Raw genomic sequence first — 25,111 nt, 5'->3', positions numbered from 1 at the left:
TTTGGCACTTTCCTCAAACTACGTAGAAGGCTTAGATTACCAATCCCCTAACTCTGTCAGGTACCTTATCAAAAAACACACGCAGGTCACCAGACTTTGTCGAAAGTGTCTATACAACTACAACGAAGTCTCCGACGCTGGCTTGGCATTTAAAAGAGTTCTCGATAATATATCTTCGATGTAGTTTGAGGAAAGTAGTAAAATTCTATATAATTTTAATTTTTGCTAGTTTCCTCAACACCTGTCAGGTGACCGGACTCCTATGTAGTTTGAGGAAAGTAGTAAAATCCTATATAATTTTAATTTTTGCTAGTTTCCTCAACACCTGTCAGGTGACCGGACTCCTATGTAGTTTGAGGAAAGTAGTAAAATCCTATATAATTTTAATTTTTGCTAGTTTCCTCAACACCTGTCAGGTGACCGGACTCCTATGTAGTTTGAGGAAAGTAGTAAAATCCTATATAATTTTAATTTTTGCTAGTTTCCTCAACACCTGTCAGGTGACCGGCAATTGTCAGTATGATAAATCTGACACCCTGACTTTGTCAGGACATAAATAAAAGTCGCCGATTGTCGATTTAAGATCGGCATCAGTTTTGGCGAAAGTGTGTATAATTTTTGGCACTTGAGACAAAGTCAGGAGACCGGCGCGTGTTGTCAATAAAGTAAATCTAATATTTCACAAATAAAATAGCCAGACAAAGTCAGTGATTGCCCACAGTATTCGATTTTCCCCTGACTTTGTCAGGGCGTCAATTTTCTTTTCTAATCACTGCCGCCTGACAGAGTCAGGCCCCATATATCGTGCATTGCTAGAATTAAAAAATAAACAGTCCCCGACAGCACCCGTTAGTCCAAATTTGAAAGGTATTAAAATCCAAAAATGGCTCATCTTTTTCTTGAAAACGGAGAGAGATATGTACACCATCCTCATCCACCACCCAACCATAAGAGTAAGAGATATGTCTGTTTCAACTTAATTCGAAAAAGAATCGCTGTATTTCCAAATACTGAAATGGTTTATGCTATGCTCGGTTCTTCTGTAGGTCCCTGCAGTGGTAGTTTTGTTGCGTTAGATGGTTCACTGTGGTATTATTGGCGGGAATCATATCATGGCCCTAATTTATATGTTTTTATAAAAAGTAAGCCTGACATTTTTGAGTATTTAGCCAATTATTATTTAAAAATAACCTTAACAGAGATAAAATTAAAATATGATGTACCCGCTAATGGACTAAAACCTAATATTGAACATTATTATTTAGTGGTTGAAAAGCCGCCGTCTGAGACCTTTTAGGATACCTAAAAAAAATTTCCCGTGGAGGTTTCAGATTGACAAATCTCCAGTTAACGTTCAGTTTGATATCCAACTTTAATCGCACAAAGAGGTCTCCATTGGTGCTATCGAACCTTAAAATTTTTGGAAAACTGAGCCAGCATTTTAACATTAGATTTCCCATAGGACTTCTTGCTCCCGATTTGGCAAACTAAGGGTTTTATCGCGTTTTGAAGGTCAACGAGGTGATAAAATTTGAAAAAGGCCTCTGTAATCGGGTGAGCCAGAATCCCCATTATTATATACTACTTTTCTACTAGGCATCAATAACTCTCATTCGTCCACCAACACCTTCAAGTAACATTGTTTTCTCTGAGAGTATGACAGCGATTCCTCTATTATCAGTAACACGAGCTGAAAGTGCACTTACTCGAGCTCGAACATGTATGTCAACGACTGACTGTCTGAACAAATCCAGGTGTTCCAGCGAGAAGTAGTAGATCAGATGCAACATCGAGAAATCGCGCTGATATAATTGCAAACCAGAATCCACATTCTGATCACGCCCCATGAATGTCATCAAACGACGATAAGCACGTGCAGCGTGATTATTTCCGAAATCCACAAACACTTCTTCAGACGGTTCTTGGTGTCATTTTATCCTTAGAGAAACCTCACTAACTCCAAGTGGGTCAAATACCATACGATTTCGTACTTGAGAATCCCGTCGTCGTATATCTTGAAAAGCTATAAATACATGTCATAGTGCTGAAATTCCCTCCTGTGATGCGATCTGCCATGCAAATGTCCCAACAGCTGTACCCATCATCGAGCGTGTAGTAATTGTCAACCATGATAGCGTTGATTTGCCACCGCATTCCATAAAAGAGAGCAGTCGTTGTTCTTCAGCGAGTGATGGTGACATTATTGGCATCCACAACGAACGTTTTGTCAGTGTCATATTTTCATTAAGATCCGCGGTTGCAGCTGGATCAACTCCTTCAGCGTGCCAGATAGCATCGTCGTCCGTGGATTTTCGAACGAGAACAGCTGTATGTTTTGCCCCGAACATAATGTTTCTAATATTTATGCAGAAACCAAAGATATGTGACAGTGGTATTTTACAAATAAATCTTCCCTGAGCATCAATTTGATTTTTACGTGCTGTGAATCACAGAATAAAATTTGCATTTACAAGGAATAAACTTTCAACATCAGCGTTGTCAGCCGCAGCAGTAACCTTTTTGGGGTGCCGAAAAGTATAAGGTCTGCCATCAGCGTGATCAACAGTGTATGATCAACAGTATATTTTGCAAACATCATTGACGGACCAGCAGACTGTGAATAATCATCGCTGTATCTGGATAAATGCAGTATCATCGTAGCAACATCAACACCATTATGACAAACCTCAATGTCCCGACCATCAATAATATATCGTGCACTGTTAAATAATGCCACATTTCCATTATTAACAAACACACCCTGTGCATCACCATAAGGATTACCCTCTGGTTTTTACAAGTCTACCCTGAACTTCAGTGAATGCCTCGGCGGGTAAGAAATATCTGATTGTATCCTGAACTTGTAGTTAGATTCGACCACTTTGGTTTGATTCTCGTGCTTCATAATATTGATAATCATGCACATATTCATCTTAGTGCATCCATGTTAAATGCTGGATCAGATACACGTTTGAACATTTTATAATAATTATTACCGTTCGACATGTACCTGATCACGCCCGCTTAATATACAAGAACAAAGCACTGAATGTAATACTGTCTTCTCACTGGTTAAAAGAAAATGACGTCCTGTATTTAGAACTTATTTTAAGTTGGCCATTGAGAAGGTAGTATTCCATTCAAGACGTTTTTGCATATTAAACGGACGCGATCAGGTACATGCCAAACGGCACCTTGAGAAAATGATTTGGCATTCCTTAAAGGTATGATATTCAGTCAAACTTTTGATGGAGATACACAGTCGAGCGACTGAGCTAAACATCGGTACCAAATTTATTATGCTACATGAAATGTGGCTTGAAATAACAGCGTTTATTCTTAAATGGGTAGTGTGAGAAAGGAGAGAAGTCTCCTCCCTTGTAGTTATATAGTACATGTATGACAGGTCAATTTTAAGCAAAGATACGAGCCCCTGTGCCTTGCAGACATTTAAGCTCTCACTGGACCAAAGCAAGGAGCTGGTGAGGGCTGCAGTTCTTGAGGCGAAAACGCTCTTTGATGGTCTCTGTAACACATCATGACTTCATTCAGAGTCCAGCAACATAAATCACTGGCCACTACTCCTGGCCCATCGGAACCAGCCAAAAGGTGAGGCCACCCTGATCGAGCTATGGGACCTTCTCCAGAGTTGTTTTTTTTTCTTCAGATACCCAGGCCAACAAACAGATCTGGTTCAAAAATTCTTCCCATTCATCTTTTGCTAGATGATGCTGTTGTGGAAGCCAGAGGACACAATCTTCGGGTTTTTCCCCTTCCCTAAGGAGGGAAGTTAGCGATCTTAGGGAGTTTCATCCTCCTGGACAGCCCCTTCCTCCTATCAACATTCCAGTGGGTACCCGATTGGCCCTCTAGTTAGGGGTATCGTCGGGTATCGTGCACAAATGGGGGGTCTGTTCTACTTTACTGGAAGAGTAACAACAGCTGCTATGCTGGAAGGCAGATCGTCAAGATCTGAATAAATTTCAAATACCTTAATGCATATGTAGTTTTTGTCAAATTTTACCAGAATCTGTTTTGCAGTTTATACGAAATGTAATTTTTTGTCTAATTTTACTAATGGCAGCCATATTTGAGAGCAGATGGCATTATTTTTTTATAATTTTTAAAGACCTTCGTTTCAGGAAGCAGTCAAATTGGAATAAAAAATATTTTATGGTTTTTAAGAAGTCATTTAAACGTTTTTCTATTTTGTAGTAACATGGGCCATATTTGACAAAATTCTTTCTGTGTTATATTAAGTGGTGTTTTTTTTTTGAGAAATCGTTTCAAGTTTTTTTAATTTTATTTTATCATCTGCAACCCAATTTGACGGTGGATTTGCATTACCAGTATAAACTGTAAAGACTTTCATGGCAGGATGCTTTCTGTTAAATTTAGTAAAATTCTTTTATGCAGGTCTTGGCTCTACTGGTCACAGACCATATGAACTTATGAGATGACCTATTGTCAATCACCCATTAATCTGTTAGTACAAGTTTGTTTTCGCTATGCCTCCTAAACTACTTGGGAGATTTCCATGAAACTATACACACGTTTTTATCATAATGTCTAGTTGATCCCTAATGATTATGCTGCCACCTGGACATCCAATATGACTGCTGCATCAACCATTTTACAAATCTTATTATGACTACTGTTCCCGAGGAGACGGTCACAAGAACATAGGGTTTTCACCAAAAGACTTAATACGATGTCTAGTTGTGCCAAAGAGAAAATTGACCCAATCTGGCCACTATGGCACCTTCTTGAAAGTCTTGTTATTGCTACAACTTCTGAACAGAAAGTTATATAAATGTGGGGTTTTCACTATAGCATTTTATATGTGAAATTTGTACAAAATGAAATTGGTCCTAATTTAGGATTTTTGAAATTCTTGTATTCTGGATTTATAGTAATATTGGCATGTGGTTTGCAAATTATGTTATACATTGTTAGTCCTAAATGAAAAGGGTGCTGATCCCACACTCATTAAGTTCTCCTAATTAAAACTGTTATCACCACACTCCTATACAGAAAGTCATATTGTCTCTTATGGTCTCTTGTTGGTCCTAAATAAAAATGATGCCATCATGCTGGCCATTTTGAAAATATTGTTATCACCACTCCTCTTGAATGGATAGTTATATTGATATGGGGTTTTTGGATAAAACTTGAAATAATGCATGGTTGGTTCTAAATGAAATTGGTCTTGATCTTACATCTAATATAGCCATTGTGAAGGCCATCTGAAAAATCTTGGAGTTAATGGACAGGAATGAGTAATTCTTTGTGTGGTGATGATAGCTTCAACTTAAGTCAGGTGATGATTTGTACATTTGGGTGTCATCAGCATACAGTTGGTGAGACACCAGATGATGATCTACTACACTTGTGAGTGTATAGAATGAAGAGAACAGGTCTAAGAACAGAACTCTGTAGAACTTCAAGACAAAGATTAACTGGGCTTGAATGTTTGCCATTTAGGACCAGGATGGCCACTAGTGGTGGAGTGGTCACAGGCATGTGCCTTTGCAGATTGCAGACATGTCACCTCTGTCCACATGGGTTTGAGTCTTGACTCAGCCGACATCAGTATGTGAGAAAGCTTGCCAGTAGCTTCCCATGGATCTACAATTGTTCCTAGGTTCTTCCTCCACCAAATATACTGGCTGCCATATATAGTCCATAAATTGCTCAAAAATGGCATTAAACCCACAAAAGCCAAACCAGATCATTGTAGACCAAACAGACATCATATAAATTCTATGACTTTTTGTTTAGGAGTGCTATTAAGAAAGATTTTCCAGATGGTCACTGTATTGACATATTGGATATCCAAGCTAGACAGTGTAAGAAATGTGTTTAAAGTTTCATGGCAATTCTCCAAGTAGTTTAGGAGGTGTAGTGACAACAAACTTGTGCTAATGGATGGACAATGGCCAACAGGCCAGTCCAAAAGTTCCTCTGGTCTATGACCAGTAGAGCTAGAAGTTTGAAAGTCCTTAATGCAGTAATGTTCCTTTTAAAGTGATAATCAATTTGGTCAGTTGGTTTGCAGAAGTTATAAATAATAATTATGAATGGACAGAGGAGGATGCATGAGAGATGGAACTAGACCATAACCTGACTTAGCCTTAAAGTAGGGTGAGCTAAAAGCAGCTCCTGAGAATTTGCAACCATCTTTGACAATACACTTCTTTGCATAAATGCCTTTCAATATTGCACAATTGATGTTGATATGCCATCTGTTATGTTTTCATAATGTATGCAATCAAAAGCATTGGATGATTTCTACCCACTCCATCCTACTGATCAAGATTTGTTGGCTAAGTGCTCTTGCATTTGGCTATTAGGAAGCCGTCAAAAAGCTGAGTGATGTTAGGCCCACTTTGGTCTCTTGTTATATTTCTGTCATAAAATTTGAAAGCTGTTTAACATAAAGTGGTGAATACTTGTGCAATTATGTATCTCCACTATAATGTGTATACGGATTACTTTCAGAATAACTATCAATAGCATTTATCAAAGTACTTGTTGAACTTATAAAATATGACACTCTTTTGAAATACAGACAAGGAACTCATTATTACCTAGGAATGTGTAAACTACTACATTCAGTCATATTTTTAAGATTAATTTCATGGGTCAACATTCTTTTTTTGTTTCTTTTCAACAAGTCAGTATTCTAATTGTATATACAGACTCAATATTTTAAATTCATAAAACTTAAAGATACTTGCAAATTGGATCCTCTACTAGACTAATTAATTTAGATGAAGAAGATGTACTCCAAGGTTTCATATCTAATGTATCTGGGCTCACTAATTTTCAAGAACACTGGGCAAAGTGGAATTACTTTCATCTCCTGTAAGAACAGCAGGAAAAATGGCATTATCTGTCTCTTATAACAACACAGGGCCATATGTCATTAACTCTGTCTCCTATAACAAAATAGGGCCATGTCATTATCTCTTATAACAAAACAGAGCCATATGGTATTTTCTCAGTCTCTTATAACAACACAGGGCCATATGGCCTTATCTCTGTCTCTTATAACTACACAGTGCTATATGGCATTTTCTCAGTCTCTTATAACAACACAGGGCCATATGTCCTTATCTCTGTCTCTTATAACTACACAATGCTATATGGCATTTTCTCAGTCTCTTATAAAAACACAGAGCTATATGGCATTATCTCAGTCTCTTATAACAACTCAGGGCCATATGGCATTATCTATGTCATTTATAACGACTCAGGGCCATATAGCATTACCTCAGTCTTTTATAACAACACAGGGTTATATGGAATTATCTCAGTCTCTTATAACAATTCAGGGCCATGTGGCATTATGTCAGCCTATTATAACAATACAGGGCCATATGGCATTATCTCAGTCTCTTATAACAACACAGGGCCATATGGCATTAAATTGATCTCATTTATACACAACAAACATAAAGGCTTGAGTGAAAAACTGTTTAATAAATGGCTTGTAAGAAAATAAAAGATACACAAATGTAGTGCATATATATATATATATATATATATATATATATATATATATATATATATATATATATATATATACACACACACACACACAAGAACGTCACTACTTGAATAAAAATGTTTGGCTTTCTCAATGGGAGTTAATAACAAGCTAGAATCTGAATGAAACACTCTAAATGACGGATGATTCCAACATTGTGCTAGGCTGATCCCAGCGTAAGAGTGTACATTGGGCATGATCCCAGATCAGGCAGAAACTCTGCTAGGTTGATCTCAGAATTAGGTTTTGTATTCTGGTTTGATCACCGATTGCTTAGAAACTGTGCTGGGCCAATCACAACCTTTGAGCTTATTCTGGGCTGATCCCAGCATAAGAGTATTCTGGACTGATCCTAGCTTAAGTAAATGTATGCTAGGCTGATTCCCACAAAAAAGTGTGTTCTGGGCTGATCCCACCTAAAGTAATTCTTTGATAAGCTGATCCTTGCGTAAGAGTACTGTATATTCTGGGTTGATCCAGGTGTAAGTCAAATAGTGCTAGGCTGATCCCAGCATAAAGAAGTATTCTAATTTTAAATTACATGTATCCTAAAAAAATCTAATCACCTAGCTTATCCAAGTCTACAAAACCTGTGCAGTCTAGGATGACTCAAAATAAAGGAGGGGAGGGGATGCTCCTTTATTTAACATTTGCACAAGAAATGTATTAAACAGGCATGGCATTCATAATAATCAAAATAGAATATGCACCTGATTGGGGAAAAATAACAGAGGAGTTTGATATTAAGATATATCAAATCTGCCACTGAATAAAACTAAGATGAGAAATTGTAAAACTTTTGAGTTGCTGATATTTATCACTTTGATTAGTAAATTATGTGATCAAGAATTGCAGAGCATATCAGTTTTTATTGCTGCCCACAGGCGACACCTTCATTTAATTCAAATGACAATTAAGATAAGGGAACGTCCATTTAGTATGTACGCATGGAGGGGGGGTTAACCCAAATGCATACGCTTGCATATGAGGGGTGTCTACTGATAATGTACATATACATAGGAAACAGGTGTGTGAAACGTCAATAATAATTTAAAATGTAACCTGTTCGACTGGGTTCAGTCTGCATTTGAATTTTAGAGGACACTAGACAAACTTTTTAAAGTTATGCAGCTTATTTCTTTGATGCAGCCAGACATTCAACGTCAGTGGACTATCTGTTTTATTTAGATGCATTAATATTATTAATTCTTGATTGTTTCTGTGTGGATTAAATATAGGCCATTCTATAGAATTCGTGTGTGTGTGTGTGTGTGTGTGTGTGTGTGGTGCGTCAAGCATACATATGTAGGTAGAGGGTGTAAAAAAGTATGCCATGAGTACAGGGAGGGGGACGGGGTCAAGCTTTTCCCGATTTTTGCATACATACTAAATGGATGGCCCCTAATCAAAGCAGTTTCACAGTTTGATGGTCAGCTATTCAATCACATTTAAAAAAAAAAAAGTTCATCCAAGGGTAAAACATTCCTTTAAGTCCTTATTTTTTGGCAGCTGCAAGAAACACATTTGATGCTGGAAATTGTGTATACTATTGAAATTACAAATTCTGACAACATGGTATCCAGAAGGGTCTGAATATTGACATTAATGATGGTACATTTTGGCATTCTAAATCTTTCCAAAATTTTAGCATTCACAGACACTGTATATTGGAGCAAATGATGCTAAATCTCTTTGTTTCTCAATTTGACAGTGATCGAGGTTATGATAATCATATGCTAAATATCTTTGTTTCTCAATTTGACAGTGATCGAGGTCATGATAATCATATGCTAAATATCTTTGTTTCTCAATTTGACAGTGATCGAGGTCATGATAATCATATGCTAAATATCTTTGTTTCTCAATTTGACAGTGATCGAGGTTATGATAATCATATGCTAAATATCTTTGTTTCTCAATTTGACAGTGATCGAGGTTATGATAATCATATGCTAAATATCTTTGTTTCTCAATTTGACAGTGATCGAGGTTATGATAATCATATGCTAAATCTCTTTGTTTCTCAATTTGACAGTGATCGGGTTTATGATAATCATATGCTAAAAAAAAATATTTCAAGTTCCTTGTGCTCAAGTTTAAGGAACCCTTCACATATTCAGGCTAAGATTCAACTTAAAACCCTGATGTTTGATTGGCTATTCTCAAATCACTGACCAATCAGACAAGTTTGATCTTTTCTGAATTGAAGGATGAGACTGTAATCTGGGGCCCTGATTCTGATGCTCAGTTAATTATTATAAATGTACATTAGCCACTCAAGGCTCTCCAAAATGGACATGCCAAAAAGTGATGAATAGCAAAGTTTTTCTCAGTGTTCTGAAAGTACTTTCTATGTGCGATTAAATATACTGGTACAGTGCTCCCTCACTATAAAGTCCCTTATTATAACTCAATTACTGTTAAAAGGCATGGATGATCATAGATATGATTTTATTAAGCAGTGGTAAAATCATTTGTGTCATGTATTTCATTATTATGTGGTTTCACTGAAAGGCAGTATATTCTATGGCTTCCATAGATTGTGTTATAGGAATACTGTAAAGTTGACATGCATTTCAACTTTCAAAAACAAAGATGGGGGTGTGGGTGAATATAAAAATAATAATTAACAGTACAAGTGGAAAGCTTTTATTCCAAAATTCTTTGAGCAAAAAAAAACTTTTCATTTTCTCAGACATAACCACATTTGGAATTTTAAAAATTCTTTTATCATCATTTTTTTGTAAATCATTCAGAGATAACAGGCTTATAATTTATTTCATTTCTATTTTTATTTTCTCCATCATGTATCCATAGAATTATCAAAAGTATTTTTTTATATAGAATCCCACAATTTCTATCCCAATTGTAGAAGCCCAACTTTCTTTTCCTTATGACTATTTTGTGTCATCCTATCTTTTCATTCTCAAAATTGCCAAAAATGTTTCATAAATATTTTTTCATGATAGGTAGTTGATGATTACACAACTCTCACCCCACCCCACCCTGCCTATCTTTAAATATATGGTCCTTAAGTACCTTCATACGCATTGCAAACTATCTGAAATCTGGAGCCCTTCATTCATTGTAAATGTAAGACTTAATTACATTCTTCTTTACTGTTAACTGAATTTGCACTTGCATAAATTACACACATTTTTAATTTTAAAGAGAACATGAAAAACCAAATTAAATATCACAATAACATCTCCAAGTTTCCTAAGATGTCGAAGCGCTGTCTTATTTCTGTCCACTTAAGGTTACAACTAATTGTCCATTTATCTTAAAATTTGCTCAAGCAGTTAACCAAATTATACCAAAAATGTGACATCAAGGAGTCAATCAGTACAATGGAAAACAAACTGCTAAAACAGTTAAACCAAACCATACTGATATGTGATGTAAACAAGGAAATCAATACAATGAAAAACATTCAGGTACATACTCTAATTTTGTTGTGTAATAAGTTTAATAAAATGACATTACAAGATTTTGAAGAGCTAATGAAAGAATTTCCCCTTAAAATAGTACAAGCTTGTAATCATAAAAACACAGGAAACATGCATATATATGTTCTATTAAAATGACGACTTGGATTTTATACAGTTAATACAAGGCCTTCAATCAAAACAGCAACTTTTATTATGAAAACATAAAAAGCATGTATATATCACAAGTAATCCAGATTCTTACATTTAAAATATATAAAATGCACTGGCAGTGATACTGTATGATATCTGTATATAAACAATTTCATACATATGAATAGGGTTTATAAGCACGTCATCACAATAAAGGCTATATAAAAACTGCACTGTATTTGCTCTCATGTACCACACATCCAATTGCAAAGCATGCAAACCTCTATCTGCTGTTGCATGTGCTGGCAGATCAGGTCTGTGAAGTTTGTTCTATATGATTTCAAACAAAGAGCATGGACTCTGATATGCCAGTCCATTATATACTGCTGATCAGGTCTATAGTAGTGTTTACAGTTGCACCTGTGTTACATGAAAAAATAAAATGTCAGAAAAAGTTTTAAAAAGATGATCAGCACTGAGTTACAGATTTGGCACAATTCTGAAAAATGGAAACATGATGAATTTTGTATTCATCAAGGTACATGTAAAACTGAATGCCTATAAAACTTGAATAATTGTAATAAGTAAATACATCCAATGAATAGCACCACTAAATCAGCTTAGAGACATGAACATACAACAAAATACAACTAACGTTATCATGCTATCTACAACTTGTACAAATCAAGAGTGTTATGTAAATTTAATTATGTCAAAGACCAATTACACTTTTAAACTGCCCTCCCCCCAACCATTGTATTGATTTATTCTTAGCTTTACTGAACTACTAGGCATAAACAATGAAGCAACTCTTAGATCACAAGGAACAGGTTGATAACCATTAAACATGGACTAGGTCGAATTCCTATCCTGAGAAGATACTTTTCAATAGTAAAGATTTAATATCCTCTAATGCAGACTTGACACCTGCTAGCACGAGTTCTCTGGTTGCCAGCTTTAAGTGTTTCTGATAATGGAGTCCTAAACTGAGCATTTTGTTCTATTGTGGCCAGCCAGTAGCTAGTTGCTGTGGCGTAGTAGTTACAGGTGCCCCTTCCATGACACTCAATGAAGGGTGTGGAACGGAAGTCTTCCAGACAGGATCCTGGAGACTGCAGGTCAATACCAGAACCACCTTGACCAGCTCCACTCACCTGAAAATATATCAGCAAGAAGCTTGTAATTATTGCTCAACAAATTTAATTTTCCTAATTTAATTGAAGCAATTTTTGCAAATTTAATTAAAGCAATAAGCCTGCAACCAAAACATTAAAAAAATTACTTATTGAGGTAAAGTATACATTTCCATGCAGCATGATTTTTTACCAAGATCAATTTTGTCTTTATATTCAGACACCTAAACATATCTTCCATGACGTCCAAAATCTTTGAGATGGCAAGTTTGAAAACTATTCATTTCTGGAGTCAGCTGATAAATGAATGTGTTTGCAGGATATTTGTAGTCTGTCACTCGCTTTTAACATCTCTTACATAAATGGTGTTTCCAAATGAGAAAAAACCTTCATTGACATAGCAGTTCATCAATGTCAGTGATTTTCAAAATTTTCAGAACTACCACACATAATCATCTTCTGGTGTGTAAAGCTGAACCATTTCAGTTTGATGACAGACTGAATACAGTGACTTCCAACAGAGACTATCAGATATAGAAGCCTTTGTGCAAAACTCAGATATATCGCTTTGTTTATTCACGTTTCCAAGCATGAGATTAAAAAAATTCCAAGTGTCAGACAAAGGTACATTCTATGTGAATTTTATACTCTACCAAGCAAAGATTTTTGTCTTCAAGTCATGGTATCTATTATAAAAAAGTGTGAATATATTCAGTGCAGACCTTTTTTAGATATCTGACAATTTACATAGGGCCTCAGCAATGTGACTTACAAGGGACTGACCATCTTAAAGAGTCACAACACCGCTTACATAAGATGGATTCTGATGATTTGCAGCATTTTAATTAATTTAAAATTATATACCCACTTATAAATTGAGTCAAATTGCAAACAACAAAGATCCTAATCTACCACAGCATAATGCACCTGCAGACCATGGTGTAAGTTGTTTGTTCTACTGATTACTCCCAACTGCACAGAGCCTTATCTGCTGGTGCATTATGCAATGGCAGATCTGGTCTGTGCAGTTTGTAGTTGGACTTATAAGCGAGTCCAGATGGTACATGTTTTATCAATTTATCCTTTTTAGCATATGTTCTGCTTTTCCTCTGAGGAAACAATTTCAAAATCAAACTTCTTACCAAACCAATCATATGTTCTGCTTTTCCTCTGAGGAAACAATTTCAAAATCAAACTTCTTACCAAACCAATCATATGTTCTGCTTTTCCTCTGAGGAAACAATTTCAAAATCAAACTTCTTACCAAACCAATCATATGTTCTGCTTTTCCTCTGAGGAAACAATTTCAAAATCATACTTCTTACCAAACCAATCATATGTTCTGCTTTTCCTCTGAGGAAACAATTTCAAAATTAAACTTCTTACCAAACCAATCATATGTTCTGCTTTTCCTCTGAGGAAACAATTTCAAAATTAAACTTCTTACCAAACCAATATAAATATCTCTGTTATCATACCTAATGCCTGAAGTTAACTTGCATTAATGACTATATATAAAATGAAACTTAGAAACTCAATTATCCCTTTACCTCATAGAGCATAGTTACAAAGTGCAGTGCGCTATAAATAGAACACATCTTACCTATTCGACTCCATATGCTTAGGCCTGCCTGTGAACTGTTAAGCAATGTAGTGTATGTTACGCTTTAGCAGCAATTTTAACCATTTTACATTTTTGGTACACATCTATTATATGTGGAAATATTTAAGAGTAAAGTCCAATTGTTATATCTGCTTAATTATTTTTCACGGAAGAATTTTTTATGTGCTTTAAAATCTTGAGAGAACTCGTTCACCATCTTGTCAGTGAGGCCGCGTGACCAACCATAGCTGCCATTTCTCATACTCAAAATTTACAAGTTTTTTGTCTGCGTCTACATCACTGAGTCATCTGAATTTGATAATTTATAAAAACTAATTGCTGCCTACATCAATATCAGAGCCTTTACCCAAGTTATTGAATCTTTCATAGTTGTGATTCTAATAGTGAAAACTTCTTAAGTACTGAATAAAATCTGCGACCACCATTTTGGAGAGTGGAGATTATGACCCAGTTACTTTAAATAGCAGATATCGACCAGTGCATAAACAGTGATCATGTGATCTGACGTAATTGTCATTCACAGAAATGAATGTAGTATCTAATAGGGGGCTTTTCCCCGAAGGTGCCACTATGAAAACTGGCTTAAAATGGCTTATGTTTACAGCCAACGTCAAAAAGCGCTTTCATGCAACTGGAGTAGAGGCATCAAAAGGCGCTTCCATGCGATTGGTGTAGAGGCGTCCAAAGACACTTGCATGAGGTAAAGGGTTATCAGACTTTTTTTTCTTCAGCAAAATAGTCATTTTAAAGTATGGTTGATAATCACATCGCACTAACTAATGACATTCTTTTATATGCAGTATACATCATAATTGTGTGTCAGTTATCAGTTGCTGTATTCACCTTTCTGTTTGTTAATGCAAATCATAACTGATCTTATTTAGTGTGTCCAAAAATTAGAGTAAAAAAAATATTTATATTAATGTACACAAACTTTAGGTCCATTTAAAAGTTGTTCAAAGACTTGGGACTTGGGACAAAAATAATTCTTCATTGCTAATTTACTAATATTTGAAAAATACAGATTTGCATCAATGTAGCCATTATTATTTTGCTAAACATCTTGAAACTGTCTTCTGAAATAGCGTAACTGCTGATAAAACAACAATTTCACAGGCTGTGGTAATTAAAATAAATTCTCCTGCCTGTCATTCTTCTAAAAAGTTAAATTTATCCTTCTATAGACTTTTTCTTTGCTACAATTCTGCAGTTTTTATCTGTAGGAAATTAAGTGCATATATAAGGACTTGTTAACAACAATGACCACAAAAATAATAAAATATCATAAGATTACTGTGTGGTTAAAACCATTGTTAACTGGTAATTTAAATCATTAAAAACGAAAGAGAAACACTACCAAATAGAAACATTTCCTGAATGTAAACACTGCTCATAAAACCTTTGACTGATAAATTATACATTTTCCAGTGTAATACAAAATAAAATCTAATTTTAAAAGCATCTATTTTAAGATAAAGTAAAATAAAGTTATTTCTATTTTGAAAAAGGTATTATTCAAGATGGCTGCCATGGCTGTCATAGAGTGTAAACCCAATGGTAATATGACCATTCATTCAGGAGGAGTGGTGATAAGACTTTCAAGATGGCTGCTGTGAGGGCCATATTGGAAGTCAGTTTTGTGCCATACTGAAATAGGTTAAACTAGACATAATTAGTAGTTTAGTGAAATCTCCATGTAGATATCACTAACTATTTAGTGTGAATAGTGATATAATTTTTAAGATGGATGCTGTGGTGGCCATATTGGATATCTGTGCAGCATCATTTTCATTTGGAACCAACTAAAACCATGGGACAAATGTGTGTAAAGTTTCAAGGCAATAGGGAGGAGGAGTAGTGATAAACATCTTGTGCTAATGGACATCAGATAGTGGACAACAGACCATCCCATAAAGCTCTTCTGGTGAAATTTTCATGGTTTAGGGATGACTGTTAGTTGCAGACTACTGACCATCATGAAGCTGTATCCAATCCAGAGACCTCTCCAGCCATCAGGACAGTTGGGAATCCTCACTGTCTGACTGTGCACTGCAATCACCTGAAAAAAAGCAATAAGAAAGTTACAAGGATCTGTAGATGATAGGGAAATCATTTTTGATTTATTATTTAAACCATACCTCTCAGGGAAAACTGTATGAAGACAAATGATATCAAAAAATGCAGTACCTGCCATTAAGTGGCTAAATGGTAAAATCACTTGCTCACAGACTCACACTTACTCAATAGATAAATTAATTCATCCATTCAGTATCCAGAGCGTGAGATGGCAGTCAGTAGTCAGGTTTTTAACTCTGGTATCACTTTTCAGCTGACCCTTGGAGAGGTCAGTGTCAAACTCCTGGATTGAACCCATTATCCAATGACCAAGGTGTAACCATTTGTTTGGACTGGTCAACTTTATTAACTACCTGATCAATGCAAAGAAGGCTAACCAGGTGCTAGGTTCAGCCAACTTCCAGGATTTTCTTCCTTAAACGTTTCAAATATTTTTCTTATTGCTTCAATTGAAATCACTAATTTTGCAATGAATTTGAGGGCTTTCACAACGAAAATATGGCCATTATTTTCCTGAAAATAGTCTTGTTTAATCTCTGAGAAAATGAGTTGCTTAACCCTGATTTTCCATATACTTTGGTGAAAGCTTAACTGTGTAGTAATATTATTCATATTTGACAGTGGTTTTTTTTATAAATACTTTTCAAGCACATACAATCAATATAGAGAAAGCTAACCTAAAACTTTTGTTCTCATACTAAGGACTTCATCAACAAACTGATTTAATCTCTACTGACTATAAACATCACTCAATGGAATGGTGAATGATGTTAACAGATTGCCCCAGATATGTGGCAGGCTGCGATGGCCAGTGTCCCTGTTAAGTTGAATGTCCATTTTTTCAATTATACAACTGTTGTCCTTTCTCCCACATATAACTCAAACAAAACTTCCAATATTGTGTAAAACATCATAAACAAGATACTGTAAACTCTCAGTCTGATAAATTTTTAAAAACAAATTCAGTCAATCTGGGATCCAGACGTGGTAAAATTTCTAAATTTTCATGCCGTATACTATATTCATTCGCTTATAAGTCAAGTTCAACTGCAAACTGCGCATACCCAGATCTTCCATCAAATAATGTACCAGCAGATTTATGTCTGTGCAGTTTGTTAGGAGAAATCGGTAGAAAAAACAACACAGACCATGATCTGCAAGCACATTACGCTATGCCAGATCAGAATCTTTGTTATCTGCAGTTTGACTCATAAGCGAGTATATATGGTACATATAAACTGAAACAAATAACAGATTTAGTAAATTCTGACCTCTAATTGCTAATTATCTGAGCCGACTCTGACTTACCTCTGATGGGGCCTCACACACGCTGCATCTACTTATGTAGGGCTGTATTGCAGGACCCTCCACAGGTGTCATCATGGCTGTCATGGGCTCTGGGGTTGACAGCCAATAACTGTAGTCATTACGGACGGCTACATTACACACATTATTGATATTACAGAACATGAACGGCATAGTGCTGAATCGTCTCAAACAACTTCCAGGTGTGCCTGTTACGGAACAAAATAAAAATTTCAAACTTTCAATAACTGAACAAATGCCCAAACTTGGAGATTGCTATGCACATTAAATGGCAATGAGCTGGCCCACCCCCCGCAATTCTTTTGAAAATAATCCAAGTCAGATGTGATTAGACAAAAATTTGCATACAATCAAAATGACAACAGAACAATAAGGAATTTGAGTTTGTAAAGTGTCGAATTTTGAATTGCATTGAACCTTAAAGTTGAATATATTGAGCATTAAAATGTTATCACATTTAAGCCAGAAAAGTCTTTGTGAATGGTCACTTTGACCTTTCTTCTTTCCTCCCCCCGTGTCAGTGTTAAAACTTGAAAGGCTAGCATGTATGGCTCAGTGAGGTTTGACCAGGGCATTGCTATGCTGTCCTGAGAAAGTAAACATTTGAACTACCAACCATAACCACTTGACAGGAACCCATGTCAAATTATCTTTTTCTAAGGGAAATTGATATGCACCATAAGCTGTCTCAATCTGATGAAAGAAATGATTATTTTGGGATAATTACAAATGAGCAGAGTAAATTAAGGTGTACACTTTAGAAGTAATGTGAATTTAAAGTGATGACCTTGGTCAAAATTCTTTAGTCTTAAATATCCTGAGAGAGGAGAAGTCTGACTCTGGGGAGGCCTAAAAAGAATAATGCTTTCCTTGTTAAACAAGACAAAGGGACGAGGTAGCTGTCTTGTAAGAAAAGACAGGGTTTAGTGCTAGGACACACAATTTCTGAAAGAGAACAGCATTAAGGTATGCAATTTTAATTTTGTACGCAATCTTCTATTTGATTGTTTGTGCAAATGTGTTTGATATGACAAGGATCCATATTATGTATTGTTTATTATATCTCAAGAAAATCTGTTAATGCTAGAGTTGTTATGCAATTTATCTCTATAATTTTACAGTTACTATAGTAAGCATTAGGCACACCATATTTTTATTATATAAATTGAGTTCTGATAACCTCTTTAACAGTTGCAAAGATTATATTAGTATATATATTCAATATATTTATCTTTATAATTTTATTTTTATTTTATTAATATTTTTTTTCTTCTTTCTCTTTTCTATTTATTTACTTTCTATACCTCTAATAAGTGTGCATTATACATAATACAAATATTACTAAAACTGTTTATCTCTATTTATTAATAAATTTTATATATGGTTATCAGTAGAGATATATGTATCTTTAAGATCCAGTTTTATATATTTTTATGTATTAAGATATCATTAATCTTTGCTGTATATGCACATCTCCATGTAAATTATTCATTAAAGTATAAGATAATTACATTAAAAATGTAAGCTATGACGTCATCTTGTTTATGTCATATTGTTTATTTCACTGATCACTTAGAAACACCATATTTAATGACGTAAGCAATGATATTGAATTCAGTCTGATGAAGCATTAAAGCGAAACCGGTCACACATTCTACGTGTTGGTGTTGTTTATTTTATATATATATATATATATATATATATATATATATATATATATATATATATATATATATATTATGTAATATCCTAATTGTGTGCAGTGGATGCAGTTTGCCAAAGAAATGTCACCAAAATTAATCGAAGTTTGTTGCCACTAGCTCAGCCTGTTTGCTTGACATTACATAGATGGAAATTATGGCACTACATATAGTATCAAAAGTATTAAAAGGTGAATTACTTATCAAACTGAAAGCCCAGTCTCTGAAAAGCAACAGTTTCTTTTTTCAATAAATAATGAACATCAAAATGATCTAATTTAGTCAGTACTGGATGCAAGCCATCTGATTCATGACTGTGAAAATAAACTTGAATCTGTTTAATACAATGGGACAAGAGATTTTTGCAAGGGGGATGGTTCTATAGGATCCATGTTTAGTAATGATAAATGTCTGTGCAAGAAGAAAGAAATTATTCTTACCTAGATCCTGGCCTTGTGCACGACTATTGCCCATGACGAAGACGAGAGAGTAACCATCCCATAACTTGGTGGTGCCTTGGGGGCAATCGGGTACATCAGTCTGCTGACTGTGTCTGTTCAAAAGATAATAATGGTGTAAATATTTGTGACTTAGAACTAAGATAAACCTTCTTCGATTAAAAGGATGTTGCCTCATTGTAATTGAGTGTGATGTTGCCTCAAATGTTTTTGAGTGTCACACTTTGTACTTATGTGAAATTCTGTCAGTTCAATAAAAATGATGATCTTGATTTCATTTTTAGTCAAACACAAAAATTCCTGTAGTGCTAATTATCCTTACATAGCAATCTTATGTTGCCCTATTCCAACCTCATTGTATAAATACCTTGCAAAATAGAGGCCCTGTGTAATGGCAGGTGCCCCTTGATCTCCTGGGAGCCCAGTATCTCCTGGATTGCCGGGCCTACCATCTAGCCCTGAAAGCCCAGGGAATCCAGCTGGTCCTGGAGGACCCCTCACCCCTTTGAGTCCCAGAACACCTGGGAAGCCAGGTTGACCCTTATCTCCTGAAAGACCACTGCGACCAGGATCACCTATACAACAGTGGAAAGCACACTTTGAGCATGATGTTACCATATATACTTGCTTATATATCAGATTCAACTGAAAACAAAACATATCTTGATCTGCTATGACATAATGTACTAAGCAAATCAGGGTCTATGTCGTTTGTTGTATTGATTACTCCTAACAAACTGCACACACCCAGATCTCTGGGTGCATCATGCGATGGCAGATCTTGGTCTGTGCAGTTTGCAGTTGCACTCATTTTAAAAGTAAGACTCTAAAACTCAGACTGGTTCCTCACTTGTCAGAAATGGGCAGATTTGCAATCTCGAGCATATATTTATGCTCTGAGATAAAAACGCACAAAGCTTTAGATGCTTGGAATTCCAATGGTAGGAGTCTGTTTATTATTGGTCTCTGCAGTTTTATGAAGGTATGAAAATCTCACCTTTCTAGTCTGACAGTTACCATAGTCTTCCAATTATAAGCCCATCCCACACATTTTAACAACATTTTTGGAAACAGTTTGTCTTTTGTTCCATTCTTTAATGTTTTTTAGATGCCTCAAATAAGAGCTGAAGCAAGTAATCTATATAAAAGTTGTTAATATTTACATTTTACTGTGCTAGAGTGTTTCAATCCATTTTTAAGCAGCATGTCTTAAGCACCAAAACCATGGCACCATTACAATTTTCAGGCAGTAAAAATTTACATTTATTTCAAGGAATTATGAAAACACCTTAAGTCTGCCTCTGGGCTTATCTTGTGAGAAAATCTCTAATTTCATTGGTTGAGACAATAATACATACACAAAACTACGTGTTTTGTTCCGAGTGGGTAGAAAGAATGAATTTGATATGGTGTAGGAATATGTTGAGCCATCAGGCTGAGATCTATGCTCATACATGTCATCAAATGTGTTCTTTCCCCACAACTAAGAACAAATCACTTATCTGATTTTATATTTATCACATCTCCTCTTTTTTGCAGACATTTTTATTCAATTTTTTTAAAGCATACTTAAAAAAAATGAATTAGGCATTTGACATTTCATGCAAGATATTGTATAACCCTCTAAAAAATCCCCATTTACGTAACCAGGTCTAAGCCTAGATATAAAATGCAGTTACATGATCAGTCTGTCTGCATTACAGATATGGTAATTTACTTTTAGCTTTTAAAAATGTTGTATGGAACATATGAAAGGATTTAAACTGCAGTCATATGTATGTGGATATTTTTCCTTACTTCTCAGATTAAACATGGTTTGGCATCAGCAAGTTATGTTGTGTCTGACACCCTACTTATGGAATACACATTCTGTTTCCAAACAAATTTTACTACAAATTTCACAGACTAACAGCAATACATACATTCTGTTTTATATTAAAAAAATGCTTTCAAACTCTATTTTTATGTTTTAATTTAATACAAGATATTATTGATGCATTGAAATTTAAAGGTGATAATTAAAGCACATATATTTTAAGAAAATGAATCTTTCTTACAAGCTGATAGATATTTAATATTTATTTGGATGTATTTAACAAGAACATTTGAAACAATTTTGTGCTATTTTCTTCTGTTCATGTTCTACTTGAATAGTGTAAACAAACATACACTTCCTTACATGTGCCCCAGTCATGAAATATCATAACAACATTGTAACAAGATTTACAGTTAAAACAGCTGCTGCTCTATGTGATACCTCCACATTTATGTTGCAAATGTTTGTCAATTGTATCCTCAGATTTACTAAACAAATTAGTTTCTCAGTAATATGTATAGATGACTGAAAGTTCCCCCTCTTAAACCTTCACCTTAAAAATATGTTTATAAACAAAATTCCACAGCCTATATTTTGGAAACTCTGAAGCTGAAATGGATTTTGGGTCAATGGAATTGTTGATGATTTACATTGTGAAATGTCTCTTCTCTATTGCTATCATTGCTGTAGCTATAAAACAGATCAACAGGTGCACTGTTCAGAGGCTTTTGTTCTTTAGTTTCATAGATCTTTTTGTTAAAGTAATTGCTCTCAAAATTAAGCACTTTATGGCATTTATCAAACTTATTTGAAGTTCAATTGTTGCAGCTGTAGTTACTGTCCCTTAATTATCTGTTTATCTTGACACAACTCCCTGAATCTTTCTTCCTTTGTCTGGATTTGTTAAACTTTCAATACAAGATTTTAGTGGCAAAGTACTTGGTCTCACTATCTCTCTCTCTCACACATATGACGGGTGTCACATTGCTCAATAGCTTCATCAAACATTCTGTCCAGAAAAGTGTTGTAAACCACAACTAACTCTAAATTCTTGGAGGCAGGTACCATGAAATGGCCATAAACTCCCCATTGCTACTTACACATAGCTGCCAACCCCTGAGTACAATAATAATGACTGCTTATGACAAAGATACTGATTTTCAGGAACAAATACTGATTTTTAAAATTTTAATGCATATGTAACAATTTACAACATCTACAACCATCAGTAAAGTAACTTACTTAATTATTTAATGTCAAAGATGCATGTGTTGCACTCTTACACCTTCTGAATGGGCACCATGTTCCATTTGGGTGCCCATTTAGAATGTGCAATATTGCAACACACACTCAGACACTGGCTTTATTGCTCATCAATTCCAATGTACCATCTTTCATTGATGATCTGAATTCTGTGGGATTTTCTTACTGAACTGCTTTCATTCTAGCACACAAGTATAATCCTTTGCGATTTTACTGTCTGGAAAACGTGTGCAAAATAAATCGCCACCAACATTAGTAACTGAAAGAGAAAGGTTCATTTCTAAAAAAAATTAAACCGAATTTTGATCAAATTACATCAAGGTTCTCTCTGGTATTTATATACATCATAAGTTCAGACTGAGTTGTTGATGATGAAGCAGCAAGTTGATGTTTATTAGCTTTTCCATGCTCTTGTATGTCATAGGTGCCTCAATGCTCAATAGCAAAAATCACATTACACAATTTGCAAAACGTAAAGTTTTCTCCTTTACTAGATGGTTTTACAAATCTGAACAAGATGGCACAATTGTCGTTCCAGTTCTGTTTCTTGTCTTTCCTGGAGAAAATTCTGAATATTCTGCTTTCCTGTTCAACATGATGAGAAGTTAAATATTATGAAGATGAGATACAGTGATAGCAGCAACTGTTTGCACAATCCAATATGGCAGATAAAGATAGGCATGGTAGCCTCATTTTCAAATGAATCAATCATATTTTGAACTCTATTCCTATATAAATGCAGTACATTTTTATCAGAATGGAATCAAGTGCCTGTTCTAAACAGAAAATTGCAAGGAAATTTTTAAGTATTCCTTTTTTTCATTAAAAACTTATTTTTAGCAAAAAATGTACACCCATATTCAGGTCCAAAATACGGGAAGAACAGCACACTTGGCAGCTATGCTTACAGTACTCCTGTATTATCCCCAGTTGCAAAAGTGGCCATTTTCATCCAGTACTACCATTTCATTGGTGCACAGATACTAGGATGAGTTGATTTTTGTATCACTTAACTGATAAACAGATACTAAGACGTGTTGATTTTTGTATCACGTAACTGGCACACAGATACTATTATGAATAGATTTTTGTATCACTTAACTAGTACACAGATACTATGATGAATAGATTTTTGTATCACTTAACTAGAACACAGATACTATTATGAACAGATTTTTGTATCACTTAACTAGTACACAGATACTGTTATGAATAGATTTTTGTATCACTTAACTAGTACACAGATAATATGATGAATAGATTTTTGTATCACTTAACTAGTACACAGATACTATGATGAATAGATTTTTGTATCACTTAACTAGTACACAGATACTATTATGAATTGATTTTTGTATCACTTAACTAGTACACAGATACTATGATGAATTGATTTTTGTATCACTTAACTAGTACACAGATACTATGATGAATTGATTTTTGTATCACTTACCTAGTGCACAGATACTATTATGAATTGATCTTTGTATCACTTAACTAGTACACAGATACTATGATGAAATGATTTTTGTATCACTTAACTAGTACACAGATACTATGATGAATTGATTTTTGTATCACTTAACTAGTACACAGATACTATTATGAATTGATTTGCACTTAACTAGCACACAGATAATATTATGAACTGATTTTTTTTGTCACTTAACTAGTACACAGATAATTTCCTATACCAGTCTATTAGATTGTTAAACATGGGAACTTATTTAAGGCCATACACCACAAACTGGATTTTACTGTATATGGAGAAATTTCCAGATTAATCTTCATGATTTGAGTAACCTGGTCACAGTTGTAAAAATGCAATGTCAATTATCAAATCAAACCAACTGGAAAATATGCAACCCCATCACCCAAACCTGGAAAATATAAAAACGTAACAGTACTGAGATCTGCCCATTTACAGTTATTATGACTACCATATCCTATTCACAACTACTCTGATTTGTCCATTTACAGTTATTAAGACCACCATATCCTATTTGCAACTTCTGTGCATCTGATGAGCTCTATAAACAGCAGTTATTTGTTACCTGGTTCCCCACGAAGCCCTGGTTGTCCCTCCACACCTGGAAATCCTACTGAGCCTGGCTCTCCCTTGGCACTAGATGGGGGCTGTTTTATTTCCAGAGGACCCATATCACCTCCGTTTCCCTTGGGGCCTGTAAACAGAGATCACACTCTTACTAGAACCCATTTTATATTCTATAATTACTGGGATATATGATACTTTTTTTTATTCATCTCCTACATAACTACATGGGAGATGCAAATATCTTGAAATTCTAATAGCTCTTATGAAACGATTTTTCCCCCAACATTTAACATAGCCATATTTTTGAAATTTAATCTAAAAACGTTCAAAGGAGATATAACAAGTTGTGAGAAAAGAAACTTTGATATATCTAATTATTAAATGCACCAGAAAATATATTGGTTCTGGATTTGCTGCTGCTCTAGTACTGGTACTACCCTTTACAATGAATAAACAACTTTTTTTAAAAAGTTGATATAATTATATTTGGAAACGCCAATGACCAATGTCCAGTTGCTTAGAGTAT

General features: G+C 35.0%; 1 protein-coding gene across 1 annotated transcript in view; it reads right to left on the bottom strand.

Annotated features, from left to right (window-relative positions):
* Positions 1-10,185: 10,185 nt before the first annotated feature.
* LOC149799904 (uncharacterized) overlaps positions 10,186-25,111 on the bottom strand; it is a 148,412-nt gene continuing 133,486 nt past the window's right edge. Inside the window, exons 37-42 of the mRNA XM_089959354.1 lie at positions 24,584-24,712; positions 19,818-20,025; positions 19,433-19,545; positions 17,275-17,480; positions 15,863-15,949; positions 10,186-12,287 (exon numbers count right to left, since the gene is read on the bottom strand). Coding sequence (XP_089815480.1) covers positions 12,033-12,287; positions 15,863-15,949; positions 17,275-17,480; positions 19,433-19,545; positions 19,818-20,025; positions 24,584-24,712 — 998 coding nt within the window. The 3' untranslated portion in view covers positions 10,186-12,032. The remainder of the gene's footprint in view (positions 12,288-15,862; positions 15,950-17,274; positions 17,481-19,432; positions 19,546-19,817; positions 20,026-24,583; positions 24,713-25,111) is intronic.

Source organism: Sinohyriopsis cumingii, chromosome 5, assembly GCF_028554795.1.
Source record: "Sinohyriopsis cumingii isolate HCF-2022 chromosome 5, ASM2855479v2, whole genome shotgun sequence".
In the NCBI taxonomy this organism is placed as follows: Eukaryota; Metazoa; Mollusca; class Bivalvia; order Unionida; family Unionidae; genus Sinohyriopsis; species Sinohyriopsis cumingii.
The sequence above is the reverse complement of the archived record's forward strand: the minus strand, read 5'-3'. Positions and strand labels throughout refer to the sequence as shown.